At 33.6% G+C, this 16,907-nt stretch overlaps 2 protein-coding genes across 6 annotated transcripts in view; one reads left to right on the top strand and one right to left on the bottom strand.

The window, feature by feature from the left end:
* The window catches only part of LOC108734587 (ankyrin repeat and fibronectin type-III domain-containing protein 1), a 375,782-nt gene that overhangs the window by 183,016 nt on the left and 175,859 nt on the right, over positions 1-16,907 (top strand). The window contains exon 1 of one of the 2 annotated variants that reach the window (XM_018466209.2): positions 8,481-8,563. The exons of the other annotated variant lie outside the window; for it this stretch is intronic. Coding sequence (XP_018321711.1) covers positions 8,535-8,563 — 29 coding nt within the window. The 5' untranslated portion in view covers positions 8,481-8,534. Of the gene's footprint in view, positions 1-8,480; positions 8,564-16,907 lie in introns of those variants that run through there. 2 annotated transcript variants of the gene reach the window in all.
* On the bottom strand, positions 543-16,703 carry LOC108734590. Of its 4 annotated transcripts, none has more exons than XM_018466216.1 (2): positions 16,072-16,703; positions 543-2,737 (listed from the first exon to the last, which is right to left on the bottom strand). In XM_018466216.1, the coding sequence occupies exon 2, from the start codon at positions 2,725-2,727 to the stop codon at positions 1,408-1,410; it is 1,320 nt and encodes a 439-aa protein (XP_018321718.1). In that variant the 5' UTR covers positions 2,728-2,737; positions 16,072-16,703; the 3' UTR covers positions 543-1,407. The 4 variants fall into 4 exon arrangements, with proteins under 4 accessions (XP_018321718.1, XP_018321717.1, XP_018321719.1 ...); XM_018466215.1 differs by lacking the exon at positions 16,072-16,703 and adding an exon at positions 8,072-8,159; XM_018466217.2 differs by lacking the exon at positions 16,072-16,703 and adding an exon at positions 7,578-7,945.

Here is a 16,907-nt window from a genome sequence, read left to right as displayed (position 1 = left end):
TATATATATATATTTGCAAGTAAGTATAGATATAAATTAATAATATAATATATGCACCAAAACAATACACACAACACTATAAAATCAATTTAATAATTATGTAAAAGTGCATTTTCTTCTGATCGACACAACTGAGGACGTATGTATATATATATATATATATAAAACGTTTGAGGCAAGAAAAAATACTGTCACAAAACAAAGCATCCTCAGTACAATGAACTTTCGAATGTAACATGCTATTTTAACACTAATAACTTCATTTGTCTTAAACGTAAAAATAAATAAAGATAAAACTGATACCATGTAACTTCAATTTCGTTATCGTTGACCTTACCTTCCTTAATGTATACTGATTGATATGTAAAAAAAGTTTCTGTAACGCTAATAACAAATCTTTAAAATTATAAAAAAAATTTTACGGTAACCTTACTGAAAGTACAATATTTTAACTTGACTTTAAAGGGAAAAAGGCGCAATATCCTCTCGCGGGTAAAAAAAAGGCATTCATTCCTTATTAGGAAAGGATTTTACTATCTTTTGAGTGGAAATTGACATCTGAGTCGAAGGACGTTATGTTCTCGTCCTTAAAATTAGTAAAAGTCGTACTTTGGGGAAAGTACGGTAACCCCGCCCCCTTCAAATCGGATGCGTACTACCTTACTGCGCAGCGAATCAGCGAGCATAACTTAGTGACGCTCTTACGACCCACGCCGTACATTAAACAAGCCAAGCAATTTCTTGTAAATACAAAAGTATGTAAAATTTTCAACATTGATAACCTTGGCATCCATAAAAATATTATCATAGGTAAAAAAATATAAATTAAATTTTTTTAAAAAGTTTCAGTACGATCGATCACATAGAACAAAATTAATTAACAGTATTAATATCGTATAAACCATCTGTCTTTGTAAGCCTAAATACTGTGAGAAGACATGACAACAGCGCATTGAAGTACTGGTTGTCAAGATTATAGTTTGTTGCCATATTTCTTTATATGGTCAGGAATTTGATAAAAACAAATATTATGAATCATCAGTAGTATTAAAAGAAGAGGATTATTATTTTTTTTGGCATTCTCTTTATCCCTTCTATGGCGTCACCGAAATCGAATTCCCCACCCAGAAAACCCAGGAATCTCCCTTGTCAAAACCATTAAAGCCGTTTTTCAGTTAGGGAATCTCTTTATATATAAAAATTTAAGCCGAAACATAGATGTAGATTGACACCTAAAAATTTTCTTCACCCATTAGGAGTTTCATTGCTTTGTTGTTAGCATTTAATATATGTAGGTCATATTGAATTTTTTTACTGTTCTTCGTATTTTCTTTTAAGAACGTATGGATGGTAATAATGTCGATCACAAATCGAATCAGTAAATATACGATGTTGTTATTTTATACACTACAAATGCGTAATAACTGCAGTCTTCCCATTGGAACATAAAGAATTTTTTTTATCAATTGGCTCGTACTCGTCAAAAACATCGTCGTCACTAGACTCCGCTGCAACTTCATTGTTAAGCGAAGCCGTCACTTTCATATCCAATAACTTGACCAGTTCTTCAACCTTTTTGATACTCAGCTTTTTTTCCTGTCTTAAAACAGCATCATCCGCCGGATCTATCGTATCCAATTTCATCAAGTTCTGGAAAAATCCTTCCTGCAGGTAGAAATACGTTTCGTCATCTTTATTTCCTTTGAACTGTTTCAATTGTCTTTCCAAGTGTTCCGTGTACTCTTGGGCGTCCTTAATTATTTTGTAACCGTTCAAATTTTGATTATTTTGTGGTTCCGATGTGCCATTTTGGAATACGGGGTCTCTTGGGATAACAAGAGGCGATATAGCTCTTCCTTCCGTTGTCGTATGTTTTCCCGAAATTCGTTTCAATACCGGAGAAGTGGCGTTTGGATTACTTTCAGATTTTCTGAAGAATGCTGGCGATGGTGGCTGTGAATCGAAGGAGGGTGTTTGAGGCACACCAGGAGCTGATGGTCTGTACTTTTCTCTCTTCTTTAAATCGAACTGTGGAGTTTCCGGTGGAGACGTCGTATCCACCGAATCTTCCGACTGATTTCTTTTGGTTTCTAGTAACATTGTGAGTCTGGTATGCGGTAAAACTGGAGGTAAGACCTGGATACCAAATTTGGAATATTTGGAAGCTCTGGAAGCTCTAATGTCTTCTTCCGTTGGAGTCTTGGCTAGTTCCGACTCACCGTTCTCCATTTCCGGGGTTTTTGGAGTCCTTAGAGGATTACCCTTGGTCTCTGAGTTTTCCGGGGTAGGAAGCACTTTCAGAAGACTCAACTGGACCTTAGGTTTAGGTGGAACGGTTGGGGGAGCCTCTTGTGTTGGCGTTGGTATTGAATTACGAACCTCTTGTGAAGGATTTTCTTCAGGAATGTCTGTGATGCCCATGTTTTCTCGCAGTTTGGCTTCCAATTTTTCAAAAGTGTCTCGCAAATACTTTTGAGACTCTTCATACTTCTCTCTATGTTTGTCCTTGAGAATGTCGCTAACACTATCCAGTTCCTTTTGCACTTCTTCAAGTTGAGATCTTAAGTCGGTGTATTGACCGTCTTTTTCTGTGGATTGAAGTTTGTCTATTCTTCGGCTTATAGAGGCCAAATGTCGTTTGGCTGTTTGAAAAAGGGTCCGTTGACTACTTCTTCGAATGAACGACTTTCGCCGAGACAGTTCTGATTTGGAATTGCTACCGCCCATTTTTGGAAATCTGCAAAAAAATAAAATAAAACTTCAGAAAAATTTTGCAATTGTTAAATACCAAATGTCTAGACCATTATCACATATTACAAAGAATCGAAAGGTTAAATAAATACTATAATAATAAAGTAAATAAAATGTGAAATAGAGTTATAATCGCTATTTAATAGCTACTTATTCGCAAACTGTATAATTATTATTACATGGCTGCGTGTATCAGACCAGCTAAAATATCTAATTAATAATGATTATTTTTAGCACGACTTGCGTACAATAATTAATGGAAATTCCAGTTTTGTCTAATATTTGTTTTCGAAGAAGCTTCTCCATACATTCCTCAAAAAGTTAAATAAATAATAAAATTAGCCGCAATTATCATGACAGTTTATTTTGATAGTCTCTATACAGAGAAAGTGTACAGAATGTCAAATTTTGAAAACAAGGCATTCATTGAATGCATTGATTAAATTAATTAGCCCAACAAATTTTGTAAAAAACTTTTTCCGTAAAAGCTGATTTTTAATTTTGATTATTACAATGTTAAGTGTTTATCGAAAAACACTAGCGTTTATTTATATTATAAGAAAATATATCTAATGTTTTTAATAACAGTCTTTGTCAATTTATATTCTAAGAAAACGAAAAAAAAATCATAAAATAGAAATTATTACTTGACAAAGGAGTACATGAGAGGTGTTTAATTTGTTTTTCGATTAGTTTTGGTACTAATAATTAATAAAAATTTTTTGAAAAGTGTAAATCGATGGAAAAGTCAATTTTCTAGAAAGCTATTCTTGCAAAAATCTACAATTTTACTGTTTTCGAGTTATTTTGAAGAAATTAAAAAGGAGGCAATTTCGGTGTGCTATCAAAAACACACCCCTCCATTTAGTAGCACTTTTTATTTTTATCTTTTTTATTTGGGTTTCATACTAGCATATTATGCCATAAAAACCCTTCAATGCAGTTGTTCTTTTCTAGTCCATACTTTTGAACATATACAATAACCTACAAATATGTTTCACCGTCATGTGTCCAGTGAATGACCATAAAATTGAATTCAATTAAATAAAAAAAAAGAAATAGTAATACCTTACTGTTTACGATCGCAATTATGGAAAATCAAATAAAATTTCTTTCTGAAAGTTTAAAAATGAACTCACCACTTGGAAAATACTTTTAGCAATTATAACAGTTACTTATTTTAAAATTGGAAAAGCATTATCACAAACTTACCACAACATTTTTTATAGGTAGGTATACGTATAAGCATATACGAAGTCAAAGGATTTTATATGCATGAATTAATTTGCATTAACAAAAATAACAGCTATCGCGCAGACCACAAATGTCAAACGTTAGGAAAAACGTCCAATCGTACTAACCATTCATGCTATTTTTATACACATATAAGTATTCTCTTAATTCTGTTAATCAATTCTTAGTGTGGTCGCTTAATTTCTCTTTTTATGTGCATTAATAATAACAAAACCGGTCAAGTCGCCTCGGACCCGCGCACTGAAGGTTCCGTACAGACTTGTAAGTATGTAAATAGTTCGTCTGTCGCGGGAATCGAATCTGGAAGATTTTTCTGCTTTTTCCGAGTATGTTATGAATTTCCATTTAAAATCAGTCCCCAAAACGTATAATCACAATATTACAATTACAAAAAAAACTGTGTAATGCAAAAGATTAGTATGTTTAGATTTGCAAATGATAAAGCAGTATATTAGCATCTAGCAAGGAGAAGTTAGAGATAGCTTTAAGTAAAATGGAAGCGGTATTGAGAAAACAGTATTGTATGAAAATAAATAAAAGTAAAGCAAGAATACTGGTATGTATAGGAAGAAAAAGTAGGGATAGAGCGAATATAAAAATAAGAGAAAAAAATTAGAACAAGTGTCTGATTTTCGGTAATTAGGAAGTCAGATAAGTCAGGACGGAATGAGTAGTAGGGATATAAAGTAGAGGATAGCGCAGGGTCGAGTCGTCTTCAGTCGAAAGAAGTCACTTTTATGCTAGCGAACGATTAATTTAGAAATTCGAAAAAGATTATTAAACCTGATGTTTGGAGCGCGGCGCTGTACGAAATATAGACAGTGGGTACGGCGGAAAAGAAAAGGTTAGAAGCGTTCGAAATGTGGTGTTACTGGCGAATGATGAGGATACCGTGAATAGAGAAGGTTAGAAATGAAGAGGTATTAGAAAGAATAGGAGAACAGAGGACTCTGTGAAAGTCAATAAGAAATAGGCGAGATAGGTTGGTAGGACACCTTNGACGATTTAAATTTCTTAATTATGTTCGATACTAAAAATCGTAAAAAGAAAATTAATGTGGATAGAGAAGGTTAGAAATGAAGAGGTATTAGAAAGAATAGGAGAACAGAGGACTCTGTGAAAGTCAATAAGAAATAGGCGAGATAGGTTGGTAGGACACCTTCTCAGGCATGAAAGTCTAATCAGAGATATATATATAAGAGGCAGAAACAGGAGTTACGACGAGCACCTAGAGGTAAACTTAGATTAGATTACTGTTCGCAAATAGTTAAGGATTTTAGGGAAATGCGAAGATTAGCTTACGATAGGAAAGGGTGGAGGTGCGTGGTCAACCAGTCATAGGACTGACGACCTTATGATGATAATGTAATTACAAATTCAAGGTTCTCCAATTTTTTCCTTTATTTGTGTTATAAAACATTCGTTCTTGCCAAATTCATAATTCTAAGTCTATAATTTTGAATTTTTCGCAACTTCGATGATATTTGATATTAATTTCAACCTCCACGCGTTCCTAAAGAAGAAAAAGAGTCTTGACAGACAGACGGACAATCAGACAACGAAATGATCCTATAATAATTCCTTTTTTTCCTTTTGGGGTACATGATACATCAGTATCCAGATACTATTTGTGTAGACTCTATGCGAATCCTTTGGGAAAAACGTATCCGTCAAATAATTAGTAAAGTATTTATATCATAATACTTCTTATTTTTCCAGAAATACAATTCATCATTCTCGTAATAAATCTTTATCGTGTATTACGAGCAGGTCGATACAATTTCCTCGATAGTAGTAACCGCAACATCTTAAGTGATGGCAACTTTGAAACAAAATTTCATTATGATCGGTTGAGTAGTTAAGACATGAAAAGCCGGCAAACAAACAAATAAACAGACAAACTTATAGACGCATGTATAATATTAGCTAGGATTTAACAACTACCTGACTAAATCTGACCAAATTTAGACAGTGGCACCCGTTGTCAGCGGTGCTTAGCACTTACATTTTAATTTCAGCGACATTTTCACGATGCATATGCAACCAACTATACGCTCGAATATAGGCACTTAGACCCATCTACTTTTTTCCAATTGTTTACCTACTTCTACCTCGAACACGTCAAAATTGGTGATTTTTATTTAAAAAATCTGATTAAACGGTAGCATACTAAGATAATATCGAAAGGAGGTCTACGTTTTAATAGTCGGTTAGTTCCAGAACATAATGTTAGGTAGATAATATTGACAAAAAATATCTTGATTGCAAGGCAGAAATGGTTTTTTAACGTTTTAATTCGTAAATACCTTTTAAACATCTTCAAAAACTCGGATGAAGGTAAACAAAATTTTAAATCGATCACCTTTACGGCATTTCACGCATCTTTTGCCATTTTCCTGCAATCATTAAGCGAAAAGCCATATTTTCGACCACTTTATCGACAACGTACAGAAACATTGACAGATGCAACATTCGTCACCAAAAGAAATTTAACTTCATAACATAAGTGAAATAAGTAACTAACAATGGGATAATTTAACTTCTAAAGGCGGCATAAAATATTTAAAACACATTTACATTTATCTATTACCTACCTACCTACCTAATGTCATTTTAATTGTTTTGTTAGAATTACAAAACTAATCGCAAGGCTTGAAATAGATTTTATAACCGCGACTTGGTCTAATTATATTGTTTACCAACAATAGGAAAATCCTCTTCGTACCATGCAGTTTGTTTATTTATAGGTATTTGTACACTGCCGTAAAAAAGTTTAGAAATATCCAACTAACTACTCAAATATTACTAGATATTAAACACGATCCAAACACGAAATGTAAATTACAAATTAACGGCGAAATACATTTAGTCATTATAATTATTAAATTAATGCGTTTTACATTCTTGCCATTTTTCCAGGCAACTTTCTCTAAATTTGATGAGGTATTTGTCGAAAACAATAAATGTTATTACCATTTAGGACAAATATATTTCAATTTTGAACCGAATTGTAGAAAGTATTGACACAATTATTAATATGAATTGAACTATTGCACAGCATATTCAAATATTTTGACCCCGTCTGGTAATGAAATTTTAACTGCGTCCTGAAAGACCCCCAAGGTCGTCCAAAAAAATTAATGTTATGTTTATTAAATGTTCTATGCTTTTGGGTAACTTGGACTCTTAAATTATTGGTACACTGGCATTTTGACAGCCCCTTGGGCTCCAGAATCACCATGATGTGAATCGCGATTTCGGTCTTATTAGGTATCATCAGCACGACCTAAGCAGTCTCGATAAATCACCTACCAAGGAACTCTCCCAAATGAACTGATATCGTAACTTTTTGATGGTACTGTACTGAAGTACCAATTATAACTAATTCTATTGAATAATGTGTTCGTTAGAAAATATAGCGTTTACTCATTAAAATCTTTATCGTATATACAAACAAAGACGCTTTTATGAACACGTATTTATTTAGAACGAGACTGAGCAATTTACAATTCTGTGAAGAATAAGTATACTAATAGAAACTTTTTAAATAAGTACATATGTATATATTATACCTAAGCAACGATGAATCCGTGTAATAAAATATACTTAATAAAAGGCAGTTGCAGTTTTTATGTGGTACGCGATAAGAAAAGCGATATTGTACGACACTGAATAATATTTTATACGCGCATTACGTAATTTTTCGTATGAGAGGCAACATCCTAACCGATTATTACACTTTTCCGAACCGTTCTATTTAAAACGCGGTTTAAATGTCCGATTGTTGCATCCGCAATAATATATACTGAAATAATTAGTCGTTTTCACTAAAATAATACTAAATACAGCACACAATAAGTTGTGTTTTATTTATTCAACCTTTGTACCGCGATAGCAAACACCAAACGTATTATTAACCTTGATTCCATCCGACCGCAATAGCGCACACGTAAAACAAAAAGTACGGAATAACAGGTTAAGTAATTAGAATTAATCGGTACCTACTCATCGTAGGCATTGTTGAAAAGCGACAGATACTAAAATATTCGTATTTTGAGTTACTTACTTTAACTGTATTAATTATTGAGGTAGCTGTCGGTTAGAATTTTGAAGAACAGCCCACTTTCAGTGTACCACAAGTTTTGTCCATATCTCGGAATCGATGAAGTTTAATAATAATAACAAGCCGCACAAGTAACGAACACTATAACTAATAACAAGCGAGTCAATGAGTCACTCGTATGGGTCACAACAATCGACGCGTCAGTGTTTTTATCATCTCCATTGTAGTCGTTAACAATACCGAAAACGACGATCGACCAAACTGACTCTGACTTTGAGATATTATCGCAGTCCAGTGTGCATCGCGAGCGTATATTTACTAACCATGGTGTATTTAGGCAGAAGAATCGTTAATGACAGACGATCGTATCGATTTTATCGAACAAGCGATTTCTCTAGCTGCAGCGCTACATTCGTTACGTACGCCGTACGTTTGTGTCGTACACGTGAAAGTGTCACGGATTTGAATGAGGAAAGCCAGAGAACCGTATAAAATGTAGGTAGAGTATTATTGTATATTCAACGTACCTACATGCATACAAAGTTAACATACATTACATGTTTGCATGTGCTCGTTAGATAAATATGGCACTATCTAAGATTCCACTGTTAATGACTTTTAACAGCGGCTCATCTGGGTTATTAGTCAGATAAAGTGTAATCGGAAATTGTGGGTGATAATTCATAACCATTGGCGTAGACGAATTATGGACGGAAGGAGAATTGATTGGGTTGACATGACCTGAAAGTTTAGACCATTGCTTACCATTCGAGAGGACACCGGTTCAATTATTCCATGAATAACCTTTCACTCTCTTCTGACTTCATTTCTTTCGTGTCATCATCTTCATCTTATCCATCATCCACGCATACCCACGAAACCAAAGAGGAGGCTGAAGAGGGACTCCTGCCCTACCCTCGGGGTAGTCTCGAGGGACTGCCCGCCCACCAGTTGGTAAAAATGAGACATCCAAAAGCTTTTTTTTACCTTTACTTCCAGCGAGAATTCCGAAAGCCGAAACCCCCAAACAGCATCGAATTTCTAAGGCTTATGCTGTTTTTTTCTTTCGAGCCTTGCTTTGTTTATATCAAATAGTTAAATAACCTCTCATTCCACACGAAAAAACTATCCCCTCAATAACTCAAATTAATTCTAGAATACAGGTATAAGGTTTCAAATGACTGAGAGTTTGTGCTTTTTTGAGATTGTATCTCCTGTCTTTTGACATATTCGTGAAAAAGTAATTATCATTTCCGAGATATGGAAATCCATCAATAGGTCATAATGAGTCCTGCATTCTGCCATGCATACACCATATACCTCATCAACGTTCCAAACCATATAAAGTCCCGTTCAAAAAATCGTTTAAACACTAAACCAACGAAATTTCAATTCTTGGCTGACAGATTTTCAACGAGATGAAATCGAGCCTATAAATAAGTCAACATCTAATATACCAGCAAGCGACAAAGACACAGAAATTGTAAAACTTAGTAAATACAAGAACTATGTCAAAATAACAAATAATTTGGTATAGTAATCATCAATTAATAATACAATATAGGACAAATGACCTATCCCAATATAATTTTAATTAGCAACTTTCATTAGGTGGATCTTTTTATATTGAATTATTGTTGCTGGTGTTGGTTTTTCCTTTTTACTCTGGATACTCGGCGTCATTATCCGGTACCCCCTGCCGGATACTAAAAAAAGTGCCAGATCTACCGAGTACCTGATCCAAACCGGGTACCCTTCCTGTCTCTAATGTGAACCACAAAAGAATCCTTATTTTTTATTGATTTCGTTAGCCTTCGACAATAACAGGATGAGCTCGACACCCTGGGCGGCAAAATTTATGTATAGTGGAACTTGTTTATAATTACATAAATTCTGAGCTCTAAAGTAGCGGCTCATGTAATAAAACTGTCAATAATAGACCACCTTTGTTCATCCCTAACTGCAATACAACTTTATTAAGTTGAAATATCCCTGAGGTGACGCTATAGCCAAGTTTTAATGAATATGTAGAGTACATTTTCTAAAATTTAAAATTAGAAGTGAAACTATTTTGAGACTTCATTAAAAAGAAATTCCCGAAATTTGAAGCCTCCCACTACCACACCCTTCTCCCTTATTTCTCCAGTAGCTTTGGTTGGGTTTAGTTGTTTTACTTTCTTTCTAATCTTGATAATACTTTCAACACGTAGCTACATGTAGATATATACATTCCGCAACATACTAAAATTTCAAGAAAATCGGAGATATGACCCATGAAGTATACAATTATCCTATAACATCTATTTTATATTTTCATTAGTATTTCGTAACATTTTAACAGTTTAATTTCAACTGCCGCGGAAATACTGAACTCAATGATAACGATCGTGAAGTGACCTTTGGCATAGTCAATAACTACACTCGTGCATTCAGACATATAATTTACTAAGTTCAAGTTTATATTAACCTCTGCATTCATTGTTGGAAATGCAAAAATAAAAAATAGACTTGTCTAAGTGCTTTAATTTCCAACTTGATCTAACTGAAACCACTTGCCGCTGATATTCCCAATAATAAAATACGATACTTTTGTTTTATAAAGATAAATATTGGTGATTCACATGTATTTTTTTCTTGTTAGGTGATTTAATCCATTACTCACATTGAACGTGAATTTACTGCATGACAATTATCATGACATAACATATCTTCGAAGAATTAAGACGATTTTCTACGCTAATACATCCAAAACAGAAAGATGGTCAAAAAATATGTTTTTAATTTTAAGGGATTTCTACAATGTAGGTACGAAGAAATTAGGACGATTTGAAATACCTAGATTTTACATTTGAGTATATATATATATATGTAGATTGCAGATGAATTTCATGAACTAACCATAAGCAATTAACAAAACAGTGCTATTTCTGTTAGTGCCTAATGAAACGTTTAGCGTAAAATTTTATTTTTTTATTCGTTCCTATATTGAATAGGATATTTTTATTCAAGAAAAACGTAAGTGGTACTCTGGGTTTATAATTTATTTCGATGTTAATATCTTACGCAATAGAAATTGATTAATAAGATATTAACATCGAAATAAATTGTATACCCCGAGTACGGTTTTCTTTAATTCACTATCGTAAGGGTAGGTTTTGGTACTATTATTCATAAGGATATCGTTATATAATCTCCTAAAATCCAAAAAAAAGCCTTTGAATTTTAACCCTGCTGTTGAGAGGTATTTAGTTTTAAAGTCGTTACAGATACGCCACCTCCCCTCACCCCCATCTTATTTCTGAATCGGTCCAAAATATCTTCAAATAATTTAATTTTCTTTCAATATGTCTTTGAATGCCTTTCCTGGCTGTTCAAAAGTTAGTAAGAAATCTTGATAGATAAATTTCGATACTTAATTATTTGAGATTATTTTAAGAATTTTTATTTATTAATTTTTGAGTGATTGAAGGGTCAAAATTGGTGAACGATTATGGAATCCCGTAGTATACGCTTTCGACATAATCTTGTTTCATTTGATGTTATCCTGAGATAAAAATGTTCAGTCTCTCAGAGTTTCTGTGGTATCGCTGAGAGAGACTGTCGAGAGACTGTCAAAATAACTGTTTAGCGTCTCTAAACGAGATACTCGAGTTGCTCATAGAGCGATCCTCATTTCGTATCGTCTCTGAACGAGAGACTTGAATCTCTGAACGAGAGACTCGAATCTCTGAACGAGAAACTCGAATCTCTCAATAAGTGGTGTCTCGATAGACATCGTTAAAATTTTCTAAGTTCAACATGTTTCAGAGATCTCAGTCTTTCTACGAGAGACTAGAGTCTCTCAATTTTTCACTTTTATACATTCAGTATCTCTGTGAGAAACTCGAATCTCTGAATCAACAATTTTATCGTTCGAGTCTCTCATACAGAGACTGTGAAAGATCCATAAAAACACCTAGGCAATAACTGAGAGACTGTGAAAGACTGTGAGAGACGCTCTCAGAGACGCTGAAAGATTCTGAGAGACTAGAGAGAGACTGAAAATTTTTGTCTAGGGATGAAAAACAAATTATTATTGAATGTCGACAGAAGTTAAAAACGCGAATTATAATATACGAGGGTGGATTGATAAGTTTCCGGCCTAACCAAGAGATGACGCCACTAGGCCTACCTTGAGGTGACATTCTATAGTACCATCCTTGGATAGCTTGTAGCTATAGTTTCAGCCCGATCTCCTTGCTAGTGTAGGTTTGACAGCACGCTGAACAAGACGCCTCTGTGGTTTTCGTAAAAATGGAAAAGCAGGAAAATCGTGCTGTCATCAAATACTTTTATTTGAAGGGGTTAACGCCGAAGGAAATTAAAAAAGAGATGGACTCAACACTGGGGACATCCTCCCCGTCATATTCAACCGTTAAGCAGTGGGTTTCCGAGTTTAAAAAGGGTCGTGTGAGCACCTCTGATGGGCCTCGCTCAGGACGCCCCGTTGAGGTCACAACTCCAGATATGATCGAAAAAATTCATCAAATAGTGCTGGGAGACCGCAGATTGAAAGTGCGTGAGATAGCTGAGACCTGTAAGATGTCATATGAACGTGTGCAACATATTTTGCACCAACATTTGCATATGGAAAAGCTCTGTGCAAGATGGGTGCCGCGTTTGCTAACAGTCGACCAAAAATTGATTCGAAAAAACATTTCTACCGCAAATTTGTCATTGTATAAGCGTAATCCAAGCGAATTTTTGCGTCGATTCGTAACCGTTGACGAAACGTGGGTCCACCACTACACTCCTGAAACCAAAGAACAGTCTAAACAGTGGATTGGACCAGGGGAACCAACTCCAAAGAAGGCAAAAACAATTTTTTCGGCGAACAAGGTTATGGCTACTGTTTTTTGGGATGCAAGAGGTATTATATACATTGATTACCTTGCAAAGGGTAATACTATCACTGGTCAATACTACGCAGACTTATTGCAACGTTTGAGCCACGAGGTGAAAATTAAACGACCTCATCTGGCGAAGAAAAAAATCTTGTTTCATCACGATAACGCACCAGCGCACACGTCAATCGTTGCGACGGCTAAAATCAACGATCTAAAGTTTGAATTGATGCCGCACCCTCCTTACTCTCCAGACCTAGCCCCGAGTGACTATTTTCTGTTCCCTAATCTCAAAAAATGGCTTGGCGGTAAGAGATTTGCGGACAATGAAGAAGTAATCGAAGCTGTAAATGGTTATTTTGAGGAGCTTGACGAATCAGTCTATAGAGATGGCATTAATAGACTGGAACACCGCTATGAGAAATGTATCAGCCTTGGAGGAGATTATGTTGAGAAATAAAAAAAAAAAATTTTTAAAAACCTTGTTTTTCTTGGTCAGGCCGGAAACTTATCAATCCACCCTCGTATCACGACATTAATTTGTATCTTACTAACAAAAATGCATAATTTGTTGATCGGTTTCGTCTATCTGAAAATATCCCCTGCTTCTCTAAAAACTGCTCTAAACTAACAACCTTACATTGCATTTATTGGACTGATATTACTTTATTATTTATATGAAAAGATGACTGAAAACATTTTCTCGAATTTTCATATTCTACGTCATATTTTTCATGATTGCATCTAATAGAATATTTCTACGCTCGGTTCTCAACTCGCCACTGTTACGTTACGTTAATTTATATTGAAATGTGACATCACGCATAAATTTTCTAGTGACAATTATAAGAAGCTTATATAGACAATGATATTAATAAAATTGCGATATCAGTTGGAAAATACATACGTACAAACTAAAATAAAACAGAATTGCGATAAACATAATAAATTCTTCATATGCATATATTTCATTAATATTATATTTAGAATAATCGCAAAAAATAGATTTCAAAATAAACTGAGAATTTCTGCATTATAATCATTCTATTTGGGAACCTAATTATCTCGTCAATTAGCATGTATTGATGTTATTTTTCTTCTCAACATGTGTGAGTAAGTGAGCAAGTAAGTTAAAGGTCACATTCATAATATAACGGTTACCTTACCAGATTGTTCAAAACTTTAAGCTAGGTAGTACCTAATAACACATAAATTTAACTACTCAGTAATTGGAAACCTTTTGGTGTTTTATGTTTTTTTATAATTAGAAAAATAGGAATTTTTCGATAATAGTCGCAATTTTGAGGATGATGAAGTAAAAATAAATAAACGTAAAACAAAAATATTGATATGTAACTAAGATGAAAGTACCGTTAGAACTACAATATAAAAACTATAAACGAAAACTGGAACAAGTTACCAATTTTTGATATCTAACAAGTCATATAACACAGGATGGAAAATGAAGAACAAATAATAGCGTAAGGTTAAGTTCCTTTCAACAAATAGAAATCACTTTTGCGCTGCCGGATGATTTTAATTTAATTCACGTCTCTATACGGGTGCGAACGGTGGTTACGATGAGAAGAAAAGATTAGAAGTAAGTAATATACGGTATCATAAGGTATAAAAGGTTACAAATAAGAAGATGTTAATAAGAGTAAAGGAATAAAGGGAGCTATAGGAGTCATTACAACTAATGTAGGAGTAAGATGGTTGGACACCTTCTGAGGCACGAAGGGATTAACTGTTCTAGTTTTAGGGAAATGCAAGGTGTGAATCAGGATATTAAGGAGTGGGTGTTAGAAAGAATAAAAAAATAAAAACACTGTGGAAGTCATTAGTTCGTTAGAGACGTAAGTGTTAATTAAAAAAATAAAATAGTTAGCGTCTTGGAATGTTCAAATTTTACGAAAATGCAAATATTGAATCAGGAGTGGTGGTGCGTGTCTCACTATACTTTGGACTGACAACAACCCTACGATAATAATCGCGAAACTTCGGAAACTCCTGTTCCGCAGGGCAGTGTATTGGGTCCTCTTCTATTTCTTATATATGTTAATGAAATGCAAGAAGTTTTACAAGACTCAGTTGTAAATCTATTTGCAGATGATACTGTCATTTGTGTGTCCGGAAACAATTTTGTGGAAATATATAATATATTAAATAAGGAGCTTGAAATACTGAATAATTGGTTATGTCAGAATAAACTAAAATTAAATTTAAAGAAAACAAAATGTATGGTGTTTGGTAATAGAGTAAATTGTAGGAAGTATTCAGACTTAGGTTTGATAATAAAAATGAACAATGTAGAAATCAACTACGTGTCCGAAATTAAATACTTGGGAGTTGTATTAGATCCGCAAGTAAATTTTTCGAAGCATATTGATTATTTATGTAAAAAGTTGGCTAAAAAAATAGACTTCTTTTGTAGAATTTCGAAATATCTATCGCAGTGGACAAAAACAATTGTGTACAATACTATAATAATGCCCCATTTTAATTATTGTTCATCCTTATTGATTTCGTGTACAAAAGATTGTATACATAGATTACAAGTACAGCAAAATAAAGTTATGCGTATTATATTGGGATGCAATAGATATACACCGATAAAATTAATGTTCAATATGTTAAACTGGCTGACTGTTGAACAAAGCGTTAAGAGGGCTAATTTAATTTTAATTTACAGAATTCAGACAGGTTAAATGCCACAATATTTAAATAACTTTATTAGAAAGCGGTCGGAAATTCACTTACACAATACCAGATTTAGATCATATTACGATTTACCATCTGTTAAAACTACATCACTTCAGAAAACTTTGTTCTTTGAAGGGGTTCACTTTTTAACGCTTTCCCTGAGTCACTAAAGGGAGCTAGGAGTTTAAGGAGTTTCAAAAGGGGGATTTTTGAATACTTAAAAATTAATTGTTAAGAATACAATGTATTTTTTTATGTATTAGCAAAATGCTAAATAAATAAATAAAAACTTGTCAGATACGTTTTGATTTTTTCAGTTTTGTAAAATTTCTTACTAAGCCCATTCACTGCTAAGTGTTTTCTGAGCATCCTTTATAAAGATATTAAAAAATTATTGGTATTTAAGGTAATGCTTACCTAATCCTACATAAAAGACAATATCCATAAAATGCTTTATTAGTTTCTCACTTGATCCACTTGCATCAAATTTTTTATCGTTCTCTCACTATAACCCTGTCACTCTATTATTTCATATTAATTAACTAAGGATACAATTTACTTCTTCGTTTAACTAAATGTGAAAAGTAGATAAGTACGTAACAGTAAGTAACGTGACATGATATTGTCCTACATTTAGTTGAACTATTCAACCGGAACTGCTTTACTTATATCTGAAAGCCATTGTGGATTTTTTAAGGATTCCACGTCAAGAATGAATCAATTCCCTCAAGTGATTGGCTTTGCACGTTTTAATTTTGTACGGGGCACTTTGGTAACAAATACGACAGTTATCACGCACACACCGACAGAATTGGATTCGTTAAAGCAAAAGATTTAGGAGGTTGTTTAATATTTATTGTCTCAAATAATGAGTTTAGGAGATAAACCGTTTAATATATGTGTCATTACGCGATATAGCATCCAATTAAAATGAATTAATGGCCTTATAACAGAGAAGCATTGATAATTTACAAAGTACGTTTAATACCACGAAATTTTCTTTCAAAAAAAGTATTATTCACTCTCCACAGACGTAGCAAATCTTAATTAGAAGAGGAGATGACAAAGAAATGAATCAGAAACATTTACTAATAACAAATAAAAGAATTGTAACGGTAAAATAAAATAATAAACTCATCAAATTAAATCTTTTATATTAGGTTAACAGAAAATTAAGCAAAATTGGAAGTTTCATATTTGGCTCATATTTAATATACTTAAAAGGTTTCTCCGTTAGAAATTTATCAAAATCA

Source organism: Agrilus planipennis, unplaced genomic scaffold (genome assembly GCF_000699045.2).
Source record: "Agrilus planipennis isolate EAB-ADULT unplaced genomic scaffold, Apla_2.0 scaffold89, whole genome shotgun sequence".
Taxonomy (NCBI): Eukaryota; Metazoa; Arthropoda; class Insecta; order Coleoptera; family Buprestidae; genus Agrilus; species Agrilus planipennis.
Note: the sequence above shows the minus strand (reverse complement) of the source record. Positions and strands in the feature narration are given on the sequence as shown.